Here is a 24520-nt window from a genome sequence, read left to right as displayed (position 1 = left end):
CAGGTGACTTCAATCACTGGGTAGAGAAGATCCCCTGGAGAAGGAAATGGCAACCCACTCCAGGATTCTTGCCTGGGAAATCCCATGGAAAGAGGAGCCTGGTGGGCTACAATCCATGGGGTTGCAAACAGTCGGACATGACTTAGCAACTAAATAGCAACAAAGAGTTAAGTGAACTTGTAGCAAAGTATGTAGAACAGTGCTTGTCACACAGTAAGCCCTGAAGTGTTAGCTATTTTTTATTATTTTTATTATTATCATCATTATTAGTCCAGGACAAAACAGTGAGCTCTTTCTCTATGCTATTTACGCATACAGAATAACACAAGTCAAAGGAGTACAACCCAGTAAACCTTCACAAACTGAACAGTATCACCCACGGAGGCTTCCTTGTGACCCTCCTAGTCACTACCAACCTCCCACCCCCAACCCAGGCACCACCCTGTAGCTAACTTAGCTCAGTTTCCTCTTTTTGTCCTTTATATAAATAGAATCAGACAGTGACTCTATAACCCTTTCATGACTGGTTTCTTCACTCACCATCATGTTTTGTGAAATAGCCCAGGTATGTTGCTGGCAATGCTATGTCGTTAATGCAATAACCAACGGATCGTTATCTACTTTTGGCAGGTGAAAGGAGCCCTCTGAACCTGATTGCCCTTTGCCTTGCTCAGTACTGGTGGTGGGGAAGCAGAGCGTACAGACTTTCAAAACCACCAGTTTTATGAGTCAAATGTAACTGACGTTACCCATTTGTGTTCTCTCAGGACAGCTGCTTCCTTGGCAAAGGCCAAGGCACTTTCAACTCCTTGTTCAAACCAGGCATCTGGGCTTGAGTGGCCCTCCTAGGTAACGTGAGTGCTTGCGGCAGCTCTACCCAGGTTGGCTCCAGATGTGCAGAGAGGTGGGTGTGAGGCAGTTCAGTTAGGTTCAGTCACTCAGTCGTGTCCGACTCTTCGTGACCCCATGGACCACAGCATGCCAGGCCTCCCTGTCCATCACCAACTCCCGGAGTTTACTCAAATTCATCTCCGCTGAGGCAGTGATGCCATCCAACCATCTCATCCTCTGTCATCCCCTTCTCCTCCTGCCTTCAATCTTTCCCAGCTCAGGGTGTTTTCAAATGAGTCACCTCTTTGCATCAGGTGGCCAAAGTATTGGAGCTCAGCTTCAACATCAGATCTTCCAATGAACACTCAGGACGGATTTCCTTCAGGATGGACTAGTTGGATCTCCTTGCAGTCCAAGGGGACCCTCAAGATAAGCATCAATTCTTCAGCGATCAGCTTTCTTTATATTCCAACTCCCACATCCATACATGACCACTGGAAAAACCATAACCTTGACGAGATGGACCTTTGTTGGCAAAGTAATATCTCTGCTTTTTAATATGCTGTCTAAGTTGGTCATAACTTTCCTTCCAAGGAGTAAGCGTCTTTTAATTTCATGGCTGCAGTCACCATCTGCAGTGATTTTGGAGCCCAGAAAAATAAAGTCAGCCACTGTTTCCACTGTTTCCCCATCTATTTGCCATGAAGTTATGGGACCAGATGCCATGATTTTAGCTTTCTGAATGTTGAGCTTTAAGCCAGCTTTTTCACTCTCCTCTTTCACTTTCATCAAGAGGCTCTTTAGTTCTTTGCTTTCTGCCATAAGGGTGGTGTCATCTGCATATCTGAGGCTGATATTTCTCCCGGCAATCTTGATTCCAGCTTGTGCTTCATCCAGCCCAGTGTTTCTCATGATGTACTCTGCACATAAGTTAAATAAGCAGGGTGACAATATACAGCCTTGATGTACTCCTTTTCCTATTTGGAACCAGTCTGTTATTCCATGTCCAGTTCTTTTTTTTTTTTTCCATGTCCAGTTCTAACTGTTGCTTCCTGACCTGCATACAGATTTCTCAAGAGGCAGGTCAGGTGGTCTGGTATTCCCATCCCTCTCAGAATTTTCCAATTTGTGGTGATCCACACAGTCAAAGGCTTTGGCATAGTCAATAAAGCAGAAATAGATGTTTTTTCTGGAACTCTGTTGCTTTTTTGATGATCCAGTGGATGTTGTCAATTTGATCTCTGGTTCCTCTGCCTTTTCTAAAACCAGCTTGAACATCTGGAAGTTCACAGTTCATGTACTGTTGAAGCCTGGCTTGGAGAATTTTGAGCATTACTTTACTAGCGTGTGAGATGAGTGCAATTGTGCGGTAGTTTGAGCATTCTTTGGGATTGGAATGAAAACGGACCTTTTCCAGTCCTGTGGCCACTGCTGAGTTTTCCAAATTTGCTGGCATATTGAGTGCAGCACTTTCACAGCATCATCTTTAAGGATTTGAAATCGCTCAGCTGAAATTCCATCACTTCCATTAGCTTTGTTCATAGTGATGCTTCCTAAGGCCCACTTGACTGAACTCCAAGGTGTCTGGCTCCAGGTGAGTGATCACACTATTGTGATTACCTTGGTCGTGAAGATCTTTTTTGTACAGTTCTCTGTGTATTCTTGTCACCTCTTCTTAATATCTTCTGCTTCTGTTAGGTCCATTTCGTTTCTGTCCTTTCTTGAGCCCATCTTTGTATGAAATGTTCCCTTGGTATCTCTAATTTTCTTGAAGAGATCTCTAGTCTTTCCCATTCTTTTGTTTTCCTCTATTTCTTTGCATTGATCGCTGAGGAAGGCTCTCTTGTCTCTCCTTGCTATTCTTTGGAACTCTGCATTCAAATGGGTTTATCTTTCCTTTTCTCCTTTGCTTTTCGTGTCTCTTCTTTTCACAACTATCTGTAAGGCCTCCTCGGACAGCCATTTTGCTTTTTTGCATTTCTTTTTCTTGGGGATGGTCTTGGTCCCTGTCTCCTGTACAATGTCACAAACCTCCGTCCATAGTTCATCAGGCACTCTGTCTATCAGGTCTAGTCCTTTAAGTCTGTTTCTCGCTTCCACTGTATAATCACAAGGGATTTGATTTAGATTATACCTGAATGGTCTAGTAGTGTGAGGCAGGTAGGAGCTAACTGGGGAGCCCTCCAAGGAAAGTGCCACAACTGAAATGTCAACCTCCCCCACTCTGATTCTGGATGGGGCTCCCGGTGAGGAGAGGTCAGAGGTCAGCAGGGGCACAGGAGTCCTGTGGGGGCACTGAGATTTGTCATGTTTCAGAGGGGAAAGAAATGTTGGATGATATCCTGCCTCAGTGCCATGTGAAGATGGGTGGTCTCCTCTCTTGTTGGTGGGAGTGTAAACTGGTACAGCCTCCACGGAGGAAAATTTGGAGCTCTCCAAGTTATACAAAAGCACACACCCTGTGGCCCTTCTATTCCACTTCTAGGAAGCGATTCGGCCTGGACACAGGTGGAATCAATGTCTGTAACTGAAGCAAAAAGTTAGATGAAGGCAGCCTCCATTTCAGTCGTAAAAGTCTGTTAACCGAAAATAATTTGAAGAGCCAGTTATTTTACCAGCAAAGAATTACAGCATGGGACAGCAATTAATGCCAACTACACACACCTCAGCAAGAAGGAAAACTTTTTATAAAGGAAGCTCTTTTATAGAGGAAAAGGAGAAGTTGGGAGAGGCTGTTCTAAACAAAAAGTCCATAGGAGGAAATTGGGAGTTTGAAGTATAGCAGCTTTTCATTGGCTTAGTTTGACAGTTTCTTATTGGCTGAGCTATTGCCAGGCAAGGGGAAAAACTTCCTTCCTCCAGCTGGCAGCAGTAAAGTCGTGTCACTTCCTGCCTGAGATCCAAAGTACATTTTTTTTCTCTTGGGATCTATATCGAGGTGAACTGGTTAAGGACTCCCCCTTCTGGCTTCTGGCCTCCATTTAGTGTTTCCTTTGTTAATTTTCACACTATCAATAAAGAATTGGTTAAACTCTGGCACATTCATTTGCTGGAATATTACGAAGTTGTAAAAAAAAAAGATTTTTCCTATTGTGAAATCTCCAAGTTAATCTGTTAGAAAAAATCTGTTAGTGTGAAGCACCCTGAGCTACAAAAGCTTCCACCTGTTCTCAAAGGGAAAAATAATACTTGGTTTTCTCTGCCTGGATAACTCTGGAAGGATGTACAAGAAATGGGTAACTTCAGGGGACAATGAATAGCTGTGGGTCAGGAATGGGAAACTTTCATCTTCTGGACTACCTGTTCAAAAAAATTAAATATTAGAGCAACACACACATCTGGGTGCTCAGGAATTTACTGGGGTCTGATTATGTCCCATGACTGAGAAGCATTTACTTACTTGACACCAGTCCAAGGTGTACATTTATGTTTTATGCAGTTTTCTTTATATTTCACAATCTAGAAGAACAACAAAACTAACAACCCTCTCTGGGTTCTGGCTGTGCACCAAGGTCAGCCTGGTTCCAGCCTCCAAGGGGCTAAGGGAGGAGGTTGGGTCCCCTAGAGCCCCCCAGGACATGGAAGATGACCCAAACAGGTTCTTTTGGCACCCGCCCCCACCCCCTGATGCCAAAGTAGTGAGGCAGAAGCAGAGGGTGGGCCCTCTCAGTTGGGCCCGGTGCCAGGCTGGCCAGGCTGGCAGCAACTCAGGGCAGCACGGTTGCCCTGTCCACGGCCTTTGTCTGCACCTGCAGCTCTTCTTTCCTGATTGGCCTCCGCGCTATTGTTGGCCGAGGAGGTCAGGACCGGCAGCCACCTGCATTATTGATGCCCTCGGGTAAGGCGGGAGACATGGGGGCGGGTAGATGGAGCCTATAGTCCCCATTAGCGCAGAGCCCATGTGGTGTGCTGCTGAGGGCACACCTGCGGGCAGCCAGCTCCTGGGGCGAGGAGACACCGGGAAGCCATGGGCAGGAGCAAGGGCAAAGCGCCCCAGCACCCGGAGGGACCCGGGAGGCCCCCCTCGGGGGAGCAGGAATCCGGGTCTGCCAGCGCAGACAGTGTGCCCAGCCGGGAACACCGAAAGGGCGACCGTAAGGCCCATAGGGAGCCCAGCGCCGGGCGAGGCCAGGAGCCCCCCGGTGCCCACAAGAAGCCCCCCGTAAGGGAGAACAGGGACTGCAGACAGGCAGAGGCAGGGCCACCGCCGGAGGCCGAGGGGAGACGAGGCAGCGGGCTTGCCCCTGGGGGATGCGGGGCTAAGGAGAGCAACAAGCCGGGGAACGGCCATGGGGCGCGCCTGGAGGAGAAGGGCCTCCGAGAAGGAGGAAAGACACACGAGCGCGACCGCGGCAGAAGGAGAGGGAAACGACGGGGACGCTCGGCTCCGCGGGGCCCCCAAGAGACACGGAGCCTCGACGGGGACACGTCGGGTGGAGACGGGGCCAGCTCCTGCCTCAACAGCGAAGCCCACAAGGCCCAGGAGAGCTGCAGCCAAGGTGGTGGGACCCCAGAGCGGAGGCCCAACTTGAAGCAAACAGACATGGGCTCGGGGGGCACTCAAACCAGCACAGAATCAGTGCTGGAGGCGCCAGGAGCTCCCCCGAACAGCGACAGCCCAAGCAGCAGCGACGGCAGAGGCAGTGACAAGGCCCCCTCACGGCCCCAGAGCCCAGAAGGATCGTCGAGGGCGAATTTCCAGGGAGAGACCGAGGATTCCGGGACAGACCCAGACTCGATTCAGGAGGGGGCCGGGCCGGGACGAAGCACAGGAGCAGATCCAGGAATGACCCGCGGGGCCCCTGACGCCAGCGAGGCTGACCCGGGCAGAAAAGCCGCAGCTTCCAGCCCCCTCGAGGGCAGCCCCGCCTGCATCCCCCGGAGCTCGTGGGGTTCCCAGGACCCCAGGCAGGGCGGGGATGCAAGAGGCGATGGGGTGCAGCCCGAAGCTGAGCCGAGGGGCGTCCCGCCCAAAAGAGCCGAGGCCTCGACCGCCCGGGGTCAGCGCCGCCAGACTGGAAAGGTGGTGGGGAAGGCGCACGAGGCGGTGGGCCTGAGCGACGAGGGGTCTGGGGGAGCCGGGCCGCGGGCCCCAGCGCCGCTGGCCGCCCTAGTGGCGCTCCGCAGGCTCCGCGCGAGGCCCCCGCCGGGCCCCGCTCCCCAGGCCGCCGGTCCCCGCCGCGGCAGCCTCAAGGACCGGCTCGTGCGCGTAGCGCGGGCCCTGGGGCTCCTGCGGTGGCTGCGCCTGCGGCTCCAGCGGCGCGCGGGCGGCGCGCGGGGCCCCGGGACCAGCGAGGGGACGAGCCGCGGGCCGGGGCCGCGCCGCCGCCGTCTAGCGCTGAGCCTGGCGGGCGTCGCGGGGCTCTGGGGGCGACCAAGGCCTCCCCCTGGCGGCGGCCCGAGTTCCCCGCAGGTTGCAGAAAGCCCAGCTCACGACCCTTCGGAAGACGGGGACCCGACTCCAGATCCCAAGTTCGCCGTCGTGTTCCCCAGGATCCACGGGGCAGGGAGGACCTCGAGCCGCCGGAGCTCAGAGGAAGGGTCCGCGGACGCCCCCGCTGGGGAGGGGCGCGATTGGTCCTGTGCGGGGGCATCTGCGGACAGTGCAGGGCGCAGGGCCAGTGCAGAAGGGGTGGCGGAGTGTCCCCGCGGCTTTCTCGGCCCGAATCCCCACGAAGAGCCCCCGCTCGACGAGAGCGGCTCCAGCAGCGAAGCGGAGCCCGAGACCTTGGGAGCCGCAGCTCCGGTGCATTGGGCGCAGGGCTCGGACCCCCACAAGGACCCCGGGTTTGGCACCGAAGCACTGCTGCCCCGACTCACCTTGGAGACCCGCCGTCGGCCGGAGGGGAGCCCTGGCCCCCGCGGGTCCTTGAGGGATCGGTGGGAGCCAGAGGACGAGGTGGAGGAGGCGCTGGAGAGGGACCTGGAGCTGAGCCTCGCACTGGGCCCAGAGGCGCCTCCTTTTCCCGGCGGCGCCGACGGCTGGAGCTGGAGCATCGGAGAAGGCCTGGAAGACACCGAGGACCTGGCCCGGCTGCAGTGAGTGGGCGCGGTCCCAAACCTGCCTGCCCTGGGTCACACCTCTTATCCCACCCTACCTCCGGTTTTTATGGAGGGTCTCCTTAAAGGGGTTTTGCCATACAGGGTCATCAGGCTGGAAGGGGCAGGAGAGGGGTGAGAATCCAGATGCCCTTTTTTTCTCTAATTGGCACAAAGCTTCCTTCTGGGTCAGCAGCCTGGTCCTGCCTGTAGCACCCACGGTGGGATCTCTTGTGCAGCAGAGGCGGCGGGGGCAGGGCTGTGTTATGGACAGGCTCGGAGAGGGTGCGGGACTTGGTGGAGGTGTCTCTGGAGCCAGCAGTGTTGCTAACCCAGGACCTCTTTCTGCTCCCAACTCTCCTCTCCTCCACCCATGGCCCTGCAGGCCAGTGTGCGACAGCTCCGTGCTGCTGTGTCTGAAGAAGAGGTTTCACCTGGGCCGAATCTACGTATGGGGGACCCAGGAGGGGGTGGTGGGCTGGGATTCCCTTCCCCCTGGGGTCAGAGGACCCTCTGGGCACACCTCTCCCCAGAGTGTCCCCATCCATCCTTCTCCCTGGGCTGGATGCTGAACCCTGCTCCTTCCACATTCTGATGAGAGCTTTGGCTTTCTTCCCAGACCTTCGGGGGGCCCCTCCTGCTCGCCCTGAACCCCCACCGGGCCCTGCCTCTCTATGCACCTGAGGTCCTGGCCAGCTACCGCCCTGGGAAGACCCCCAACACCACTCCGTATGTGAACTTGCCCCACCAGGCCTCTGCTCCGTCCGGGTGGCTAGACCCCAGCCCGTTTATCTGACTGAGGTGCAGGGGACTGTGGGCAGGACCTGCTTGCACCTAGGAGACTGCAGGGTGCCCATCGCTGGTACCCTCTCTCATCTGCTTCCATCTCCTCCCCCAGACACGTCTTTGCCGTTGTGGCATCAGCGTATAGCCTGTCTGAGAGCACCAGGCAGGCCACCTGCATCCTTCTGGGGTGAGTGGTGGCTGAGCCCTCAGGTCACGCTGAGGGCCGGGAGGAGGGCGATGTGAGGTCCGTATTTGAAACTGCCCATCCAGTCTGCTGCTGGGCAGCAGCTCTGGACTTGCTAAGACCGTGCCCCTTGAGCGAGGCATCATGGGGACTTTTTTTTCTGTTTGGCCTCCTTGCCCCAGATCTGTTTCTGCATTTCTGGGAGCCTACCTTAAGGTTGGTGTCACTTCCAGGTGGGCACATCCCCTCTTTGGGGCTCATTTGGGGTCACCCTATGTGTCCCTTCCTGGAGGCCCTGCCAGCCCTTCTCTCCTGCAGTGGGCACAGCGGCTCTGGGAAGACGGAGGCGGCCAAAAAGATGGTGCAGTTCCTACACAGCCTGGAGCAGGAGCAGACAAGGGAGAGAGGGTGTCAGGTGAGGGGCAGCTTGCCATTGCCCAGGGGTCCAAGAGGGCCCTTCCCACTCCTCTGGGCCAGTGGTCTTCAGGCCTCTGGCTTCTCCTCGGGGGCAGCCCCAGGCATGGCCTACTGCAGGGGCAGGGTGGGCTGGGAAGACCGACCCCTCCATGGGCCGACAGAGCTCCCACGTAGTGCCCTCGCCCAGGATGCCCCATTAGGGGCTGCTGTGCCCAGAGATACTTGAATGTCCCCCCTGCCCACCCAGCTGGACACCGTGCTGCCCCTGCTCAGCAGCTTCGGCCACGCCAAGACGGTCCTCAACACCAATGCCAGCCGCTTCGGCCAGGTCCTGTGCCTCTGCTTGCAGCAGTGAGTGATGGGGGTCCAGGTGGGCAGGGGCGCCCATGGCTGGTTCCCTAGATTGGGAACCTGAGACTGCCGCCCTTGGGTCCAGCCCTCGGTGGGTCCCATCTGAGCAGGGGCCCCGGGCCGCGTGTACCCTGGGCACCCTCACCCAGTGTCCTGTGCCCACAGTGGGGTCGTCGTAGGCGCTTCTGTGTCACATCACCTTCTCGAGACGTCGAGGGTGGTGTTTCAGGTATGACCCCGGCCCGCTGCTCCCACCGTGGGAGAGAGGGAGGCACTGTGACCCCTCGTTCCCCTGGCCTGCCTTCCCCCGGGGGCTTGTCCTTGCTCCCCTTAAGCCAGTCCTTCTCCCCCGAGGCCCAGGCTGAGCGGAGCTTCCATGTTTTTTATGAGCTGCTGGCGGGGCTGGACCCCGGGGAACGGGAGCAGCTCTCCCTGCAGGGGCCGGAGACCTACTACTACCTCAACCAGGTGAGGGGAGGCCCTCCCCGGTGCCGGGCGACAGGGCCTGCCCAGGGAGGGGTCCCCACTAGGGGTCTGGGCAAGGGAGGCCGTGGGAGGCCTGGCCCCGGCCTCGGCCCCTCACCCCTGAGCCCTGCTCTGCTCGGCAGGGCCGCACCTGCAGGCTCCAGGACAAGGACGATGCCCAGGACTTCACAGGACTGGTGAGGGCCCTGCAGGCGCTGGGCTTATGTGCCGAGGAGCTGACTGCTGTCTGGGCTGTGCTGGCCTCCGTCCTGCAGCTGGGCAACATCTGCTTCTCCTCGTCAGAGGTGAGCTTCCGCGGAGGCGCTAGATTGGTGGTTTGGCTCGTCTGCATCATCAGTGGTAACCTCAGAGTGAGGGGGGCCACCCGCAGGGCCTCACCACTGTCCCGGAAAGTGGATGGGTTTCCATCTTTTTTTATATATAAATTTATTCATTTTAATTGGAGGCTGATTACTTTACAATATTGTAGTGGTTTTGGATTTCCATCTTATAAATGAGGAAATGGAGACTAGGGTCTTCTGCCTCTATACTAATCCTGTCCCATTAAGGCACCACCCTAAGACGGGTGCTTGGTGTTAACTGAGCAGCTATGATGTACCTGGGACTTCACATGTGTGTGTGTGTGTGTGTGTGTGTGTGTGTGTATTTGGGTGGGGGGTCTACACCAAGCAGCTTGCATGATCTTAGTTCCCCAACCAGGGATCAAACTTATACCCTCAGCAGTGATAGAGCAGAGTTCTAACCACTGGACCATCAGGGAATTCCCTACATAGAGTTTCTTTTTTTTTTTAATATTTATTTGGTTGCACCAGGTCTTATTTATGGCATGAGGGATCTAGTTCCCTGACCAGGGATCAAGCCTAGGCCCCTTGCATTGGGAGCATGGAGTCTAAGCCACTGGACCACCAGAGAAGTCCATTTAGTGCTCCTGAGAACACCGTCACATAAAGCTTATTATTTCCCCTCTAACAACAAGACAGTGGAGGCTCAGAGAGGGGAAGAGACTTGTCAGGGCCTCCAGCTAGTGCAGAGGTAAAGTCGGATTCAACTCAGGCTCTCAGACTCCAGAGCCAGACCCACCCCCGCCCAGGTCTACCTCTGGGGGTCTGAGTGTGGCGCTGCCCCTGTCTATGGGAAGCAGCCAGTCCACAAGCAGAGCGCTCCCTGCTTCCTCCCGCCTCCGTCCAGAGGGAATCCCAGGAGGTGGCCGCCGTGTCTAGCTGGGCGGAGATCCACACTGCAGCCCGGCTGCTGCAGGTGCCACCCGAGCGCCTGGAGGGAGCCATCACCCGGAGGGTCACGGTGAGCTCTGGGGTCCTGGGCAAGGGGGGCCTGAGCAGAACATCCAAAGGCTCGGGGAGCCCTGGGGTGGGCCTTGGGCCTGGCGCACCACCTACACATTCTCTGCCCTCAGGAGACGCCCTATGGCCAAGTCTCGAGATCCCTGCCCGTGGAAAGCGCCATCGATGCCAGGTAGCCCTGGGGGCAGGAGAGAGCCGGGAGTGGGCCTGGCCCCTGCTGCACAGGGCTCACTCACCACGCCCCCAGGGACACCCTGGCCAAAGCCCTGTATGCACGGCTCTTCACCTGGCTTCTGAGGACGGCCAACGCGCAGCTGGCATCCCCTGCAGAGGCAGGCGGCACGGTTACCATCACTGTCGTCGATGTCTACGGCTTTGAGGTCACCCCGGGGGTGGGGGCCAGAAAGGGGTGTCCACCTCATCCTAGATATTCCTGGGGACCCCAGCAGCTCTTCTGTGGGGCACACTCGTGCACTGCTTGCCTCTCTGACCATAAGATGGTCCATGAGACAGCTCTGTAGGTACAGCCGTCTGCCCTGTCCAGTCGTGATGTCGCTTCTGGAGAGTCCTGCCTGCTTGGTCTTGTTGTAGAGTCTCATGGAGACTTGAGGCGGTGAAAGATCCCAGGATGGGTCAGCCTCACTTCCTGTGTCCAAGAGGCAGGGGAGAAGGGAACTCCCCCAAATCACCCTGAGTTTCCATAAGCTCGTCACCTCTTCCCAGAACATCCTGCCCCCTCAGGCCAGGGAGGAGGGACGGGATGGGTGCCATTCACTGTCCTCTGCTTTTGCCTCCTCTCCATGGCACCTGTGTGTGTGTATATTCATATGCACATTTGTGTGTATTTTAGAGCATGTACAAAACTCTGTACAAAGCTGCATGAAGCAGGGGCTCTGCTAGCCTTGCTAGTCAAGTGTTGGGGGCACAGAGGAAGGAGCCAGGAATTCTAACAAGAGGACTCCTGGAAGGCTTCTTGGAAGCGGCAGCCTGGAACTCTGCTTATGAGAATGTGGCATTCTGATAGTCCCTGACCTAGGCTGTAGGAAAAGTGGCCTTCTAGACCACAGGATGTCTGTGATGAGAGGCCCGAAGGCTCACAGCGGTGCTGAGGCAGAAGACAGGGGGACAGCTTGCTGGAGGGAGGCCCGACTGGGCTGGGGCAGGACTGAGGCGGCCGCATGCTGGGTCAGCGTCTTTGGACTTGACCCTGGAGGCGGCAGCATCAGCCCTGGGGGAGCATCCTGCCCGGTGCTGGGAGAATGTGGGCAGTGGTGGGAGGGGGGAGAAGGGCACCAGGCCTGTGTGCTGGCCCCCCAGCTGCCCCGGCCCCCCACCTCATGTGGGTGCCCACCTCACTGCCCACACGCCCCCAGGCCCTGCGGGTCAACGGTCTAGAGCAGCTGTGCAACAACCTGGGCAGTGAACGCCTGCAGCTGTGGTACAGCCGGCTGCTGCTGGCCCAGGAGGAGGTACGGGACTGGGCTTGGAGGAGGCCGGGGATGCCCAGCTGTGTCCTAGAACAGATGCCATCCCTGGGGGAGAGTGAGCCCTGCACTGAGAGCCCCGCCCCAGAGCCCCCTTGCTGTAGGCCATCTCAGTCCTTCCAAGCCTCAGTTTACTCATCTGTACAATGGGAGGGTCAGCCCTGCTCTGGCTCGGATGAGGCCCCCCCATGGACACGGGTGGTCTCCACAAACCAAGTGCTGGCTGTTCCTAGGAGGAGTGTCGGAGGGAGTTGCTGCCCTGGGTGCCCATCCCCCAGGCCCCGCAGGAGTCCTGCCTGGACCTCCTGGTAGACCAGCCGCACAGCCTCCTGAGTATCCTGGATGCCCAGACATGGCTGTCCCAGGTGAGCCCCTCATGATGGGGGGCAAGGAGTTGGGGGTGCCTGGTGGCCAGCCCAGAGCCAGCAGGGCCCCCCAGGGGGGAAATACAGTCTGAGGTCCTGGAACCTTGCCCATAGGCCCTCAGCACAGCTTGGGAAGGCAGTGGCCACTCTGGGTTCAGATCTCTAGTCTCTGGATAATCCTGAGTGAGATGCTGACGTATCTGAGAGTCCTCACTGCAGGAGGGGGACCATCGTGCCTGAAGGGCTGGCTGGTGCAGACTTTGCAGGCTGCACGAGGGGCTTGGGGTTTCATCAAGATTCTTTTTTATAAGTTCTTAAACTCCATAAAATAGCCTCTTATTGGATGCCTTTTTTATATGTGAATCTTTAAGAAAAAAAACACATCCCGTCTGTTTAATGTTTCACTTAAACGTAGTGTATCCTTCCCCCTTTCTTATTTTCTTGGCCGCCCTACACAGCATGTGGGATCCTAGTTCTCTGACCAGGGATCAAACCCACACTCCTGGCATTGGAAGCACAGACTCTTAACCACTGGCCTTCTAGGGAAGTCCCTGGATGGGTTCTTAAAAGTATCTTTGAAAAACTTGCTCAGAAACACCTGTGAGACCAGACTCCCAGGAGTCATTGCCAAAACTGTCTTCAAGCCCCCCAGCCCCATTTCTTTTAAATAATTTTATCAAATGTCTCTAAGCCATCAAATCTTATTGACTGAGGTGTGCAAGGCTTCTATGTTTTTTCTTGATTGTTCAAAATAGTCCCTGGGAAAGAGGTCGTGCCCTTTATAGAGACTCAGATATGGAGCGACCTCCTAAGAAAGCTTGGGGACCAAAGCAAAGCTCACCATGTGTTCACTGTCTGTGGTTTTGGAGGGCAGGGGAGAGAGGCACAGCCCCACCAGGGGAACCACACCTGCAGAGGCCTGAGCGTCTCTTCCTCTCATCAGGCCACGGACCACACCTTCCTGCAGAAGTGCCACTATCACCATGGCGACCACCCACGCTACACCAAGCCCCAGCTGCCCCTTCCCATCTTCACCGTGCGACATTACGCCGGGACGGTCACCTACCAGGTATCGGGTGAGGGCAGAGTGACCCTGGGGAGTCACCTGACGGGTGAGCAGGGTAAGGGTGCTCTTCCAAGGCTTTAACCATCTCTCTCTGCCTGGGCCCCTCTGCCTCACCTAGTGCATGACTCACTGAGCTCTGGGCAGGCATTGTGGGAGGGGGAGTCAAGGCCTTGGAACCCTCCAGACCCAGAGGGGCAGAGTATATGCATGGCACCTGGCTCTGATTACCTCAGGGAGTCCGCTTCTCCTTCTGCGCCTCCATTGTCCTCATCTGTGAAATGGGAAGGGGAACCTGTCCTATTGCATTGTCCTGAGAATTAATGTAATTACATGGAAGTGGTGGGACAGGTGCCTGGCACATCCGAGGTTCTCAGTAAGGGGACCTCCTCTCCCCCTTCTGAGTTTCATGATGACTGCACACCTGCTCAGGAGGAGAGCCTCAAGGGGGTGGGGGCCTGGTATAAACGGTACAGTCGAGTGACTGGTTTGGGGTGGAATAAGTCATCCTTGTGGGTGGGAAGTGGTATCTCGTTGTGGTTTTGATTTACATTTCTCTAGTGATTAATGATGTTGAGCATCTCTTCGTGTGCTCCTTGGTCATTAGTGTGTCTTAGAGAAATATCTGTTCAAGTCCTTTGTCCACTTTTGAATTGTGTTGTTGTTTTGAACGGAACTGTAGGAGTTCTGTAGGTCAATCTGGATGTTAATCCCTTATCTGATACGTGATATTTCCTTCCATTTTGTGGGCTGTCTTTTCACTCTAAACTCTATCTTCTGATGCACAGAGGTTTCCATTGTAATGATATTTTTCCTTTGCTGCCTGTGCTTTTTGTATCTATTCAGGAAATCATTGCCAAGTCCAGTGTCATGAAGCTTTCTCCCTTTGTTTTCATCTAAGAGTTTTATAGTTTCACGTCTTACATTTAGGTCTTTGATCCTTCCATTTTGAGTTGATTTTGGTACACGGTGTGAGATGAAAGGCCACCTTTGAAGCTGGACTGTTAACTCAGAGGGAAGAGGCTGGGTCACTCGACACAGGGCCTGGCTTCCACGCCTGCCTTCTCTCCGTGACTCCGCTCCCCCTCACATTGTCTCTTGCAGGTTCACAAGTTTCTAAACAGAAACCGGGATCATCTTGACCCTGCTGTGGTGGAAATGCTTGCCCAGAGCCAGCTCCAGGTGCCCCTGCTGGCCCTCCTGCACCCCACCCCGTTCTGTCCTCCTCGCCCAGACAGTCTTGCCCAAGGGGCTGGCCTTCAAGATCCTGGCACCTTGAGCCTTTGGCCGGCCCGCCCCGGCGCCCCAGGGAGTGCGGATGGGAGCAGGCTGGGCTATGGACAGGCCCAGTGAGCCGGCGCCGTCCGTCTCACCCCACAGCTGGTGAGCCGCCTGTTCCAAGAAGCAGGGCCTGATGAGTTCGGGGGAGGGCCAGGCAAACCCACGCTGGCCACTCGCTTCCAGAAGTCCCTGGGGGACCTCCTAGCCCAGCTGGGCAGGTGAGAATAGTGCCCGCACACCTGACTGCTGGGAGTTTGAATGGGGGGGGCCACTCTGTGCTCACGTGACTCCCCTTTCCACCCATGAGGAGCCATGTCTGCTTCATCCAGTGCCTCAACCCCAATCCAGGAAAGGTGAGCCCTCCCAGCACCTGGCCGCGGAGCCCTCCCACCCCTGCCCTGCCCTCTCAGCACCCCCACCCCTCCCGTGCCCTGCCCCGTGCTCCCCACGGCCGTGAGCCCCTCAACTCCATGTCCTTGGCTCTGCCACACTGCCTGGCCATAGCTTCCAGGCCTCTTCGACGTAGATCACGTGGCAGAACAACTGCACCAGGCAGGCATCCTGGAGGCGGTGTGCACCCGCAGCGCCAACTTCCCCATTCGCATGCCCTTCCAGGCCTTCCTGGACAGGTAGGGCCCGGGATGGGGGAAGCAGGCACCTCGGGCCAGGACTCACTAGGCAGGCCCCCCTGGAGTGGCTGGGGGACCTGGGGCTCCTTCTGGGGAGGACGGACCCACTTTCCCAGGGACCCTGGGCCGGCTGTCCAGCCCTCCCTTCTTCCACTCTCTGTCTCTCTCCTCTCCCTCCAAGTGTGTCTCCTTCCACTATTCGTCACCCCCACGCCTCTGCACGCCTCTGTGCGTTCACACACCTCTCCTCCTCTTAGCAAAACTCTCCTGAGTGTCTGGCACATAGTAGGTGCTTTCCATAATCATTGTTGAATGACTTACAGACTGAATGGACCCGAGGGGCTCAGGGATCAAATGAGTGTGGGGAGAGGTGCGCGTTGCTTGTTCTGACTTGGGTCCATCCCTGGGCAGGTTCCGGGCCCTGGGGACCGAGGAGCAGCGTGAGCTCTCTGACCGGGAAAGGTGTGGCATCATCCTGAACCAGGTGCTGGCGGCTGAGTCACCCCTCTGTCACCTGGGAGCCACCCAGGTGGGTGGTGTGTGTGTGCAGAGAGGCAGGGAGGGCTGGCGAGTGGGAGGAGCATTCTGGGATCCTCTCAGAATCTGGTGGTCCTTCCAGGTGGTGGGGAAACAGAGCGGGCTGGGTGTCCCAGGCACCCCAGGAGAATGGATTCCCTGGAAGGAGGCTGAGGCCTTGGGAGAAGGGCAGGGTGGTGCCTGCCTGCACACCTGGCCTGCCTCCAGCCCACACCTCTGCCCCCAGGTACTGCTGCGGGAGCCGGGCTGGCAGCAGCTGGAGCAGTGCCGGGCCCAGCAGCGCACCCAGGCCCTGCTGACCCTGCACCGAGGCCTCCGCGTCTGCATCTCCCAACAGCGCCGCCGCCTCTTGCCGCGGATGCAGGCTCGTGTGCGCGGGCTCCAGGCCAGGTGTGCGGGGTGCTGAGACTGTAGGCCTCCTCAACGTGGCGGGGCAGGCTCTGGGAGACACAGGGCCTCAGGGCAAGTCTGTCTGCCTGCATCCCATCGGCACTGGACTCTTGTTGCCGACACCCCTGCCCATACCTCTGCTGTCTCTGCTTGAATGCTCCCAGCCACGAGAAGCTCATTACCTGCTGAGGCCACTCAAACCTGCTGTCTTGACTCCTTGACTGGTGTTTTGTTCTTTTTTGGGGGCTGCATTGGGTCTTCATTGCTGCCTGTGGGCTTTCTTTAGTTGCAATAAGCAGGGGCTACTCTTTGCTGTGCTGCCACGGCTTCTCGTGGCTGTGGCTTCTCTTGTTGCAGAGCGTGGGCTCTAGAGTACAAGCTCAGGCTTCAGTAGTTGCGGCTCACAGGCTCAGTTGCTCAATGGTATGTGGGATCTTCCTGGACCAGGGGTTGAGCCCATATCCCTCACATTGGCAGGCAGATTCTTAACCACTGGACCACCAGGAAAGTCCGAGTGTCCTTTTTTCTAGTCCATTCTCCACTCTTCATCAAGACCACTCTTTTTTTTTTTTTTGGCTGCAGTGAGTCTTAATTGAAGCATGCAGGATCATTGGTTGTGGCATGTGGAATCTATTAATAGCTCCCTGACCAGGGATCACACCCAGGTCTCCTGCATCGCAGGCAGATTCTTTACTGTCTGAGCCACCAGGGAAGTCCCTCCAGATCATTTCATCACCAGCAAGTACTCTGTACCCGTCCAACAATCATACCCCACTCCCCCTTTCCCCCAGCCCCTGGTAATGTCTGTTTCTGGGAGTTTGCCTATTCTAGATATGTCATCTAAGCTGACTCATGCAGTATCTCCCTTCACATCTGGGTTATTGCACTAAACATGTTTTCAGGGTTTGTCCCTTTTGTAACATGTGTCAGAACGTCGTATATTTTTTTACAGCTGAAACTTGCCCCGTTGTGTGAATGGACCACAGTCGTTTATCCATGTATCTGCCAAACGTGCTTGTGGGTTGTCTCCGCCTTTGGGCTTCTTGCAAACAAGGCTGCTGCAGACGTAAGCGTGCAAGTCACAGTTCAAGTCTCTGCTTCCAGTTCTGTTGGTCTTTACTGTGGAGTGGAATTCCAGGTTACCTGGTCATTCTGTCTTTACCTTTTCGAGGAATTGCCAGATTGTTCTCCATGGTGGCTGCACCATTCTACCTTCCTACTAGCAGTGAATGCAGCTTCCAGTTTCACTGCATCCTTGCCCAGACTTGTTATTTTCTGCTGCTTAAATTATCACCAGTCTAGAGGACGTGAAGTGGCATTTCATTGTGGTTTTGATTTGCGTTTCTCTAACGACTAATGGCGCTGAGCATCTTTTCACGTTCTCCTTGGCCGTCTGTGTGTCTCTTTGGAGAGACAGCTGTTCAAGTCCTCTGCTTGATTTTTAACTGGGTGGTTTGTTTCTTATTGAGTTGTAGGCGTTCTTTATATATTATGGATACTAAACTCTTATCAAACATTTTGATTTACAAGCAGTCTCCTCTCTCTTTTTTATTTGTTTTTTAGTCTCCTCTCTTGATAGTGTACTTTGATGTAAAAAAAACTGTAGATGTATTTTTTATTGAAGTATATTGGTTTATAGTGTTGCAGGTATATAGGAAAGTAATTCAGTTACAAATATATCCATGCATATATATCTCTATATATATTCTTTTTCAGATTCTTTTCCACTATAGGTAACTACAAGATAGTGAATATTTTTCTATTCTATATTCTATATATATAGAGAGATGTATGTATACATTTGTAAGTGAATTACTTTGCTATGTACCGGCAACATTGTAAACCAATATACTTCAATAGAAAATAAGATCCTTGTTGTTTATCTATTTCATATCTAGTAGTGTGTATAGAGTAATGTTTAAATATGCTCAGGGCTGCTTCCTTGAGGAGTCTGGTCTTTCTTATATCTGGAAAACTCAAAGATATCGTCTCTTCGGGGATCTCACATTAGACTTCCAGTGATGTAATTTTTTTCATTTTTAGGAGTTCTTCTTGGAGGGAGAGAAAAAAAAGTTCTGTTTCTTAAATAGTAATGTGCCAGACTCTATTCCAAACACACCATTTAATTCATTTTGTCTTCTTGTGGAGCAGACAGTCCAATAATTCTCATTTTAGAGGTGATGAAAATGGAACACGAAGAGGCAAAGCAGGGAATTCTCCGGCTGTCCAGTGGTTAGGGCTCAGCACTTTCACTGTGGGTTCAGTCCCTGGTTGGGACCTAAGATCCTACAAGCCACGAGCATGTCCAAGAAAACCCCAAAAACCCAGAGAGGCAAAGACCTTATCCAAGACTGCTGTGACGAAACAGTAGAGGAATGAACCGGGTGGCCGCCGCAGAGCCTCAGCTCGGACTCCCCTGCACAACAGCCTCTCGGTTCACTGGTTCTTCTGTCCTTTCCTTTCCTGTCGCTTGTTAGGCAGCAGGGCGCTTCACTGGTTTTACACTCATGTCTTGACTTGGAGGATCCGGGTATTGGGTGTGAGTGTGGACTCCTCACCAGCCCCCTTCCCGGCCTCCAGGAAGCGGTATCTCCGGCGGCGGGCAGCTCTGGGGCATCTGAACACCATCGTGCTGGTGGCCCGGCCCCTGCTCTGGAGACGGCGGAGACCACAGGTGAAGCCCACGGGTGGGGTGCTCCCTGTGGGGGCGGGGCTCAGGGGAGAAGCCAGCCAGCCTTTGCCGGTCAAGTTGGCTGAATCCCGACAGTGACCACCATCCACACCCAGCCACACGAGGGGCAAGGCCTCAGGGACCACTGCTGGTGGAGCAGCCTGTCCCCGCTGCCTGGCCGGGGCAGCCTGGGGCCTCCAGGAGCTCATTGCCTTCCTTCATGCCAGGGCCTGACTCTCCCTGCTGGCTGGGGTGCCTCCATCCCCTCCGGGGGCCCCTTGGGCTGCTCCCTGTCTTGCCCGATGACTCCGACATGAGGGCCATAAAGCAGCTCGAAGGTCAATGCCTACATGCTACCCTCCTCTCCCTCCCCTCCCTGCCTGGACTTTGTCCCCCAGGGACCATTTTTTCCCTTCCTCCTGCCCTCTTCCTGGTCCTGGCACACGGGCAGCGATACCCACAGCGCTTCGGCTGGTGAGGGCTCTGGAGGGCAGGGGGCAGACGGCAGCCCCCTGGGGTCCATCCACACCTGTTCTTCCGCTGGTTCCCAGGCCTCCTGAGAGGAGGAGGGGTCAGCTGAACTGCCCAGCGGGCGAGGAACCTCAAGGGAGCTTGGGGTGACGCTTCACGGGGACACCATCTCCTCCCTCATCTCCCCCAACAGCTTGGGCGTCGGCACAGCTGGCACAACGTCAGGGCCTTCGAGACGGTGCCGAGCATGGTAGGTGGCCTGGAAGCTGGAGGGTGTCTTCTGGGTCGTGGGCCTGCTGAACCTGGCCTGGCTTGAGGGGGAGCGTGGGGTCCCAGGGGTGCCAAGATGGGTCCTGTCCTCAGGTCCATCCATTGTGCCCCCCAAGAAGAGGCCTGGTTGCCCTTGGTTTCCCTTTGAAGGCTCGGGGGGCCCTATTGGAGTGCCCAGGACTAGAATCCTTGGTCTCTGGAGGGGAAGCTTATAGCCCTGGGGGTGAGGAGGGTCCCTGGGTCCCTGGGTCCCCTCTCTGACTTTCTGGTCAATCGCTTCTCTCCACCAGGAGCTGGGGCGCTTGGAGATCCCGGCTGAGCTCGCCGTCATGCTGAAGACCGCGGAAGGTGAGTCAGGATGGGCCTTGTTCTCCCACAACCCCCTCCTCTCCCAGTGGCCACTCCCTCTGATGCTCTCTCTGGGTGCCCCCAGCTCACTGCCTGGCTCCCTCTGCACTGGAGCCGGGGGCTGATACTGGGAGGTGGAAGCGACACCAGAGCCAGTCACCTTACCTGGGCGTTTCTGGGCCGCCTCCCGTATCATCCTAGGCTGTCAGCATGACCGGGTCCAGAGCATCACCGAGGCCATGCCCCCGGAAGTTCCCGCCCGGCCCAGCCTGACCCTCCCGCCTGACATCAACCAGTTCCCCTTCTCCAGCTTCATCTCCATCGGCTTTCAGGTGGGCTCCCAGGCCTCAGCTCTGCTGGCAGCTGCCCACGTTTCCCCAGACACGAGCCCCCAAACACAGGCAGAGCTGTGTTTGTCCTTCTTCCTCCAGCCCCCTCCTCCACCTCCTGTTGTGGGGATTGTGGATGCAACCGCATTGCTCGGAAAATCCACTGAACCCACATCTCAGTCTGCTGTTATTTATCAGTGATGTGGCATCGCCCTGCCATTGAACGCTGCAGTCTTGTCGTTAAAGCCTGTTTAATGGCAAGGCAGAGTATCCAGGGAACAGTGTTGCAAACAAAAGCAGGATTCAAAAGTGCCCGTCTCGAGCACGGTCCTGATGTTCCGGACAACAGCGGGCGGGTGGGGAGATGACGTGTGTACCTTCACACAGGAAGTGAGACGAGGAAGAGAGCGGCGAAAATGGTAACTGCGGTTATACCTGGCAGTGGCATGCTGATGGTGGTTTTTATTCTTCATCCCTTTCCCTGCTTCTGGGTTTTCCGTATGCACGGGCTTTAGTTTTCTAATCAGAGAGAGTAATTGAGGTGTATGTTTTTAATATTTATGTTTACGTCTTGGCTGTGCTGCGTCTTTGGTGCTGAGAGCGCCTTCCCTGGTTGTGGACTCATTGCGGTGGCTTTTCTCCTTACGGAGCAGAGGCTCTAGAGGGCAGGCTTCAGTAGTTGCAGTGCGTGGGCTCAGGAGTTGTGACACACGGGGTTAGTGGCCCCATGGCACGTGGGCTCTTCCTGGACCAGGGAACAAGTGTCCCCTGCATTGGCAGGTGGATTCTTAACCGCTGGACCACCAGGGAAGCCCAGCCAAGGTGTATTTTTAAGGCAGTTTTCCTCGCCAGCCCCATATTCCTCTCATACGCTCCTTCGGGGCTCTCCCGGGCCTGTGTCTGGCAGGTCAGCACGGATCAGCCTCTGCTCAGGCACGTGTCACCCCCCCTTCCTTGCAGGAGCCCTCCTTGCCCCACCCTGGGCAGCTGCTGACCAAGCCCCTGACCCGACTGGACGGTGAAAACCCTCAGCATGCCCTGGATATCAACAAGGTGGTGAGTGACCCAGCGGGGAGGGGACAGGGCGGGCCCGCGCGGGGAGCTGGCAGGAACAGGGAGCCCTGCACCACCTGCCTTCTCTGGCTCGGTGTCCGCAGATGCTGCGGCTGCTGGCGGACGGGTCGCTGGCGCCCTGGCAGGAGCAGACCATGGGCCAGTACCTGGTGCGGCAGGGGCAGCGCCGCCCGGGGCTGCGCGATGAACTCTTCAGCCAGCTGGTGGCCCAGCTCTGGCACAACCCCGACGAGCAGCAGAGCCAGCGCGGCTGGGCCCTCATGGCCATCCTACTTAGTGCCTTCCCCCCGATGCACACCCTGCAGAAGCCACTGCTCAAGTACGGGGCTCAGTGGGTGGGGGGGCCCCGTTGATGGGGTCAGCATGCCACCCCAGGCTCACAGCGGCCCTGTGCTGCGCCCACAGGTTTGTCTCTGACCAGGCCCCCAGGGGCATGGCAGCGCTGTGCCAACACAAGCTGTTGGGGGCCCTGGAGCAGATGCAGCTGGCCCCTGGGTCCGCCCGGGCCCACCCACCCACCCAGCTCGAGTGGACGGCCGGATGGAGGCGGGGCCGCATGGCGCTGGATGTGTCCACCTTCAGCGGTGAGGCGTGCCTCCTGCTCAGGGCTCCCACGGCAGAGTCTGCCCGGCACCTTCGCCCTCCCCAGACCCCCTTCCCACCTCAGCCCTCCTGATGTGATCCTGACCTCCCTGCCGTCCTGCTGGTGGGGCCCCCACAGGATAGCATCCCTTTTCCCATCAGGGCGAACCCTGCCGTCCCTCACTCTCACCCCCGCCCCACATGCTTGCAGAGGAGTGCTACTCGGCCGAGGTGGAGTCCTGGACCACAGGGGAGCAGTTCGCCGGGTGGATTCTACAGAGCAGGTCTGGGGGCCGGGAATGGGGGAGTCTGGCCAACACTGACCATTGTCCTGTCTTCCCCCTGAGTCCTCCTCACCCTCCCAGCCGGCTGTCCTGCCAAGCACCTTCTGCGGCTGCTCCTGCAGGCCAAGACCTGCTGCCCAGGGGGTGGGGTGAGGTGTGGGGGTCGGCGGGCAGGGTCTAGACAGCAGATTCCAGATGGAGAGCAAGTAGGGAGTATTCCTGCTAGATTTGGCCCACATTCTGATCAAAGTGGTAAAAGAATAAATACAGCAGAAAAATACATAAAAACAAACAAAAACAAATACATCAGAGCCAACGCAGAGGTAGAGGGCCTTTTTTTTTTGCAGAAAAAGAAGGGAAACCGTGTTCTCTTGCCCCCCTCTGCAAGCGCCTCCCCCCACCGCACCCCCAGGTCCTTGCCGCTTCTGGATGGTCACCTGCCTGGCTGACCACCCTCTCCTCCCTGCCCCTGTCTCGCCCAGAGGCCTAGACCTGCCTCCGCGCGGCTGGTCTGTGTCACTGCACTGCAGGGACTCCTGGAGGGACTTGGCCGGCTGCGACTTCGTGCTGGACCTGATCGGCCAGACCGAGGACCCGGGGGACCCGGCCTGGCCCCACAGCTACCCCATCGCCCCCCGTGGTCTGTAGGTGCCACCCCCAGCACCCCTGGCCTGCTCCTGTCCCTATCCTGTCGTAGGCGACCCCAACGCCACCCTGTCATACCCTGGGGTTCCCTGGTGCTGCCACAGGTCCAGCCCCCAAGCCTCCTCCCATCCCGTGGGGATGACCCCAACCCACCACCCCCCGCCCTACTCCATGGCAGCTTCTGCACCTTGCCTCAGCCTGGGCACCCCACCTCCTTAGCTGGCCTCCTTGGCTGGAGGTGGCCCCGCCAACCCCTTAGCTGGGCCCACTGTCTCCTGCAGAGCCGAGAACATCCCTCTGGCCCCCAGCATCCAGGCCCCCTCACTGCCCCCAGGCCCACCTCCGGGTCCAGCCCCAGCACTGCCCAGCAGGGGGCGCACAGGTAAGGCAGGGGGTGGGCACCCTCAGGCGGGCAGGGCAGTGAGAATGGGTTTGCAGGAAGCCCTTGCCCCCAGCAGGTGACACCAACCCTCCACAGGTGAGTCCCGGGCCTCAGGGAGCCTGGATGGCTTCCTGGACCACCTCTTCGAGCCAGCCCTCTCCCCCGGCCTCAGCGTGAGTGTTCTGCACCCCAGCCCAGCCCTGTCCCTCCCGCTGTGGGGCCTCTGCTGCCCCTCCCAGCCCTCCTAGGACTCTAGCTGTGACCTTTTGACCTGTGACCTTTGCCTTCTCAGGATCTGGAGCAAGGCAGGGCTCTGAGTGGCCGCATGAAGGGAGGGGGTGCCATGGGGCCCATGCAGCAAGGCAGCTACCCCATGGGTGAGTGCGGGGCTGAGCCCCATCCAGGGTCTCTGTCCATGGGCGGGGGGAGGCATGGCCCAGGCTTCCTACGAGCTGCCGTCGGAGCTCCAGCCCGCACCCCGGTGGCCCATGCTCATCTCCTCACCTGGGGCTGGAGGGAGGCTGTCCGGGGACCCAGGTGGGCACTGACGTGGGAGGACCCTGTCCCTGCAGTGTACCCAGGGATGGTGCAGATGCCCAGCTACCAGCCAGCCATGATGCCGGCACCCATGCCCATGATGCCAGCCATGGGGCCGGTCCCAGGTAAGACTGGACTGTGGCCACCCGGTCCCTTCTTGTGCGGGGGGCGCAGACCAGGACTGGAGGAGGGAAGGTCCCGCCTGGAGGGCACAGTGGGCAGGGGACTGGGAGCTCAGCCATGGTGCTAACCCGCCCTGACTGCCTGCCCTCCCGCCACACCCCCAGCCATGGTGGTACCACCACAACCACAGCCCATGCTTCCCAGTGTGGACACGAGGCAGCTGGCGGCCCAGCAGCAGGACTTCATCAATCAGCAGGCGCGGATCCTGGTAAGGACAGGTGGGGCCCACGGATAGCCTCGTGGGTACCGGCCTGTGGGGAGAGGCGAGGCCAGCTCTCACCTGGCGTATCACGCCCCGTCCATCAGGCCCAGCAGATGACTACCCAGGCCATGACCTTATCCCTGGAGCAGCAGGCAAAGCAACTCCAGAAGCAGAGTCAGGCCCTGGCCCCGGCCCCAGCTGCAGCCCCGGCCAGGGCCCCAGCCCCTAGAGCAGTTTCCCCAACCTCACCTCCTCCGGCCATCACCCACAAGCCCAGGAAGACACCCACCCCTGAGAAGGAGCCAGAAAGTGGCCTGGAGTTGGTAGGTGCCCGCCTGAGGATGAGGAGCCAAGGCTGGGGAGGTGGCAGGGCCTGGGATGGGCAGCTGGCTTCAGGG

The 24520-nt window shown here is 57.2% G+C and overlaps 1 protein-coding gene across 1 annotated transcript in view; it reads left to right on the top strand.

Moving 5' to 3' along the window:
* Positions 1 to 4798: 4798 nt before the first annotated feature.
* The window catches only part of MYO15B (myosin XVB), a 29505-nt gene continuing 9783 nt past the window's right edge, over positions 4799 to 24520 (top strand). The window contains exons 1-36 of the mRNA XM_088829337.1: positions 4799 to 6870; positions 7256 to 7319; positions 7490 to 7599; positions 7769 to 7843; positions 8159 to 8255; positions 8505 to 8608; positions 8774 to 8837; positions 8963 to 9076; positions 9217 to 9378; positions 10283 to 10396; positions 10509 to 10567; positions 10643 to 10775; positions 11769 to 11864; positions 12113 to 12244; positions 13188 to 13313; positions 14412 to 14489; positions 14688 to 14806; positions 14896 to 14941; positions 15093 to 15217; positions 15629 to 15746; positions 15981 to 16144; positions 18725 to 18818; positions 19480 to 19536; positions 19847 to 19904; positions 20106 to 20236; positions 21194 to 21289; positions 21391 to 21626; positions 21713 to 21891; positions 22101 to 22173; positions 22656 to 22817; positions 23100 to 23200; positions 23297 to 23373; positions 23493 to 23577; positions 23773 to 23886; positions 24025 to 24128; positions 24227 to 24445. Of these exons, the coding sequence (XP_088685463.1) occupies positions 4799 to 6870; positions 7256 to 7319; positions 7490 to 7599; positions 7769 to 7843; positions 8159 to 8255; positions 8505 to 8608; positions 8774 to 8837; positions 8963 to 9076; positions 9217 to 9378; positions 10283 to 10396; positions 10509 to 10567; positions 10643 to 10775; positions 11769 to 11864; positions 12113 to 12244; positions 13188 to 13313; positions 14412 to 14489; positions 14688 to 14806; positions 14896 to 14941; positions 15093 to 15217; positions 15629 to 15746; positions 15981 to 16144; positions 18725 to 18818; positions 19480 to 19536; positions 19847 to 19904; positions 20106 to 20236; positions 21194 to 21289; positions 21391 to 21626; positions 21713 to 21891; positions 22101 to 22173; positions 22656 to 22817; positions 23100 to 23200; positions 23297 to 23373; positions 23493 to 23577; positions 23773 to 23886; positions 24025 to 24128; positions 24227 to 24445 (5958 nt within the window). The remainder of the gene's footprint in view (positions 6871 to 7255; positions 7320 to 7489; positions 7600 to 7768; positions 7844 to 8158; positions 8256 to 8504; positions 8609 to 8773; positions 8838 to 8962; positions 9077 to 9216; positions 9379 to 10282; positions 10397 to 10508; positions 10568 to 10642; positions 10776 to 11768; positions 11865 to 12112; positions 12245 to 13187; positions 13314 to 14411; positions 14490 to 14687; positions 14807 to 14895; positions 14942 to 15092; positions 15218 to 15628; positions 15747 to 15980; positions 16145 to 18724; positions 18819 to 19479; positions 19537 to 19846; positions 19905 to 20105; positions 20237 to 21193; positions 21290 to 21390; positions 21627 to 21712; positions 21892 to 22100; positions 22174 to 22655; positions 22818 to 23099; positions 23201 to 23296; positions 23374 to 23492; positions 23578 to 23772; positions 23887 to 24024; positions 24129 to 24226; positions 24446 to 24520) is intronic.

Source organism: Moschus berezovskii, chromosome 20, assembly GCF_049115385.1.
Source record: "Moschus berezovskii isolate FMDL1 chromosome 20, NW_MosBer_1.0, whole genome shotgun sequence".
Lineage (NCBI taxonomy): Eukaryota > Metazoa > Chordata > Mammalia > Artiodactyla > Moschidae > Moschus > Moschus berezovskii.
The sequence above is the reverse complement of the archived record's forward strand: the minus strand, read 5'-3'. Positions and strand labels throughout refer to the sequence as shown.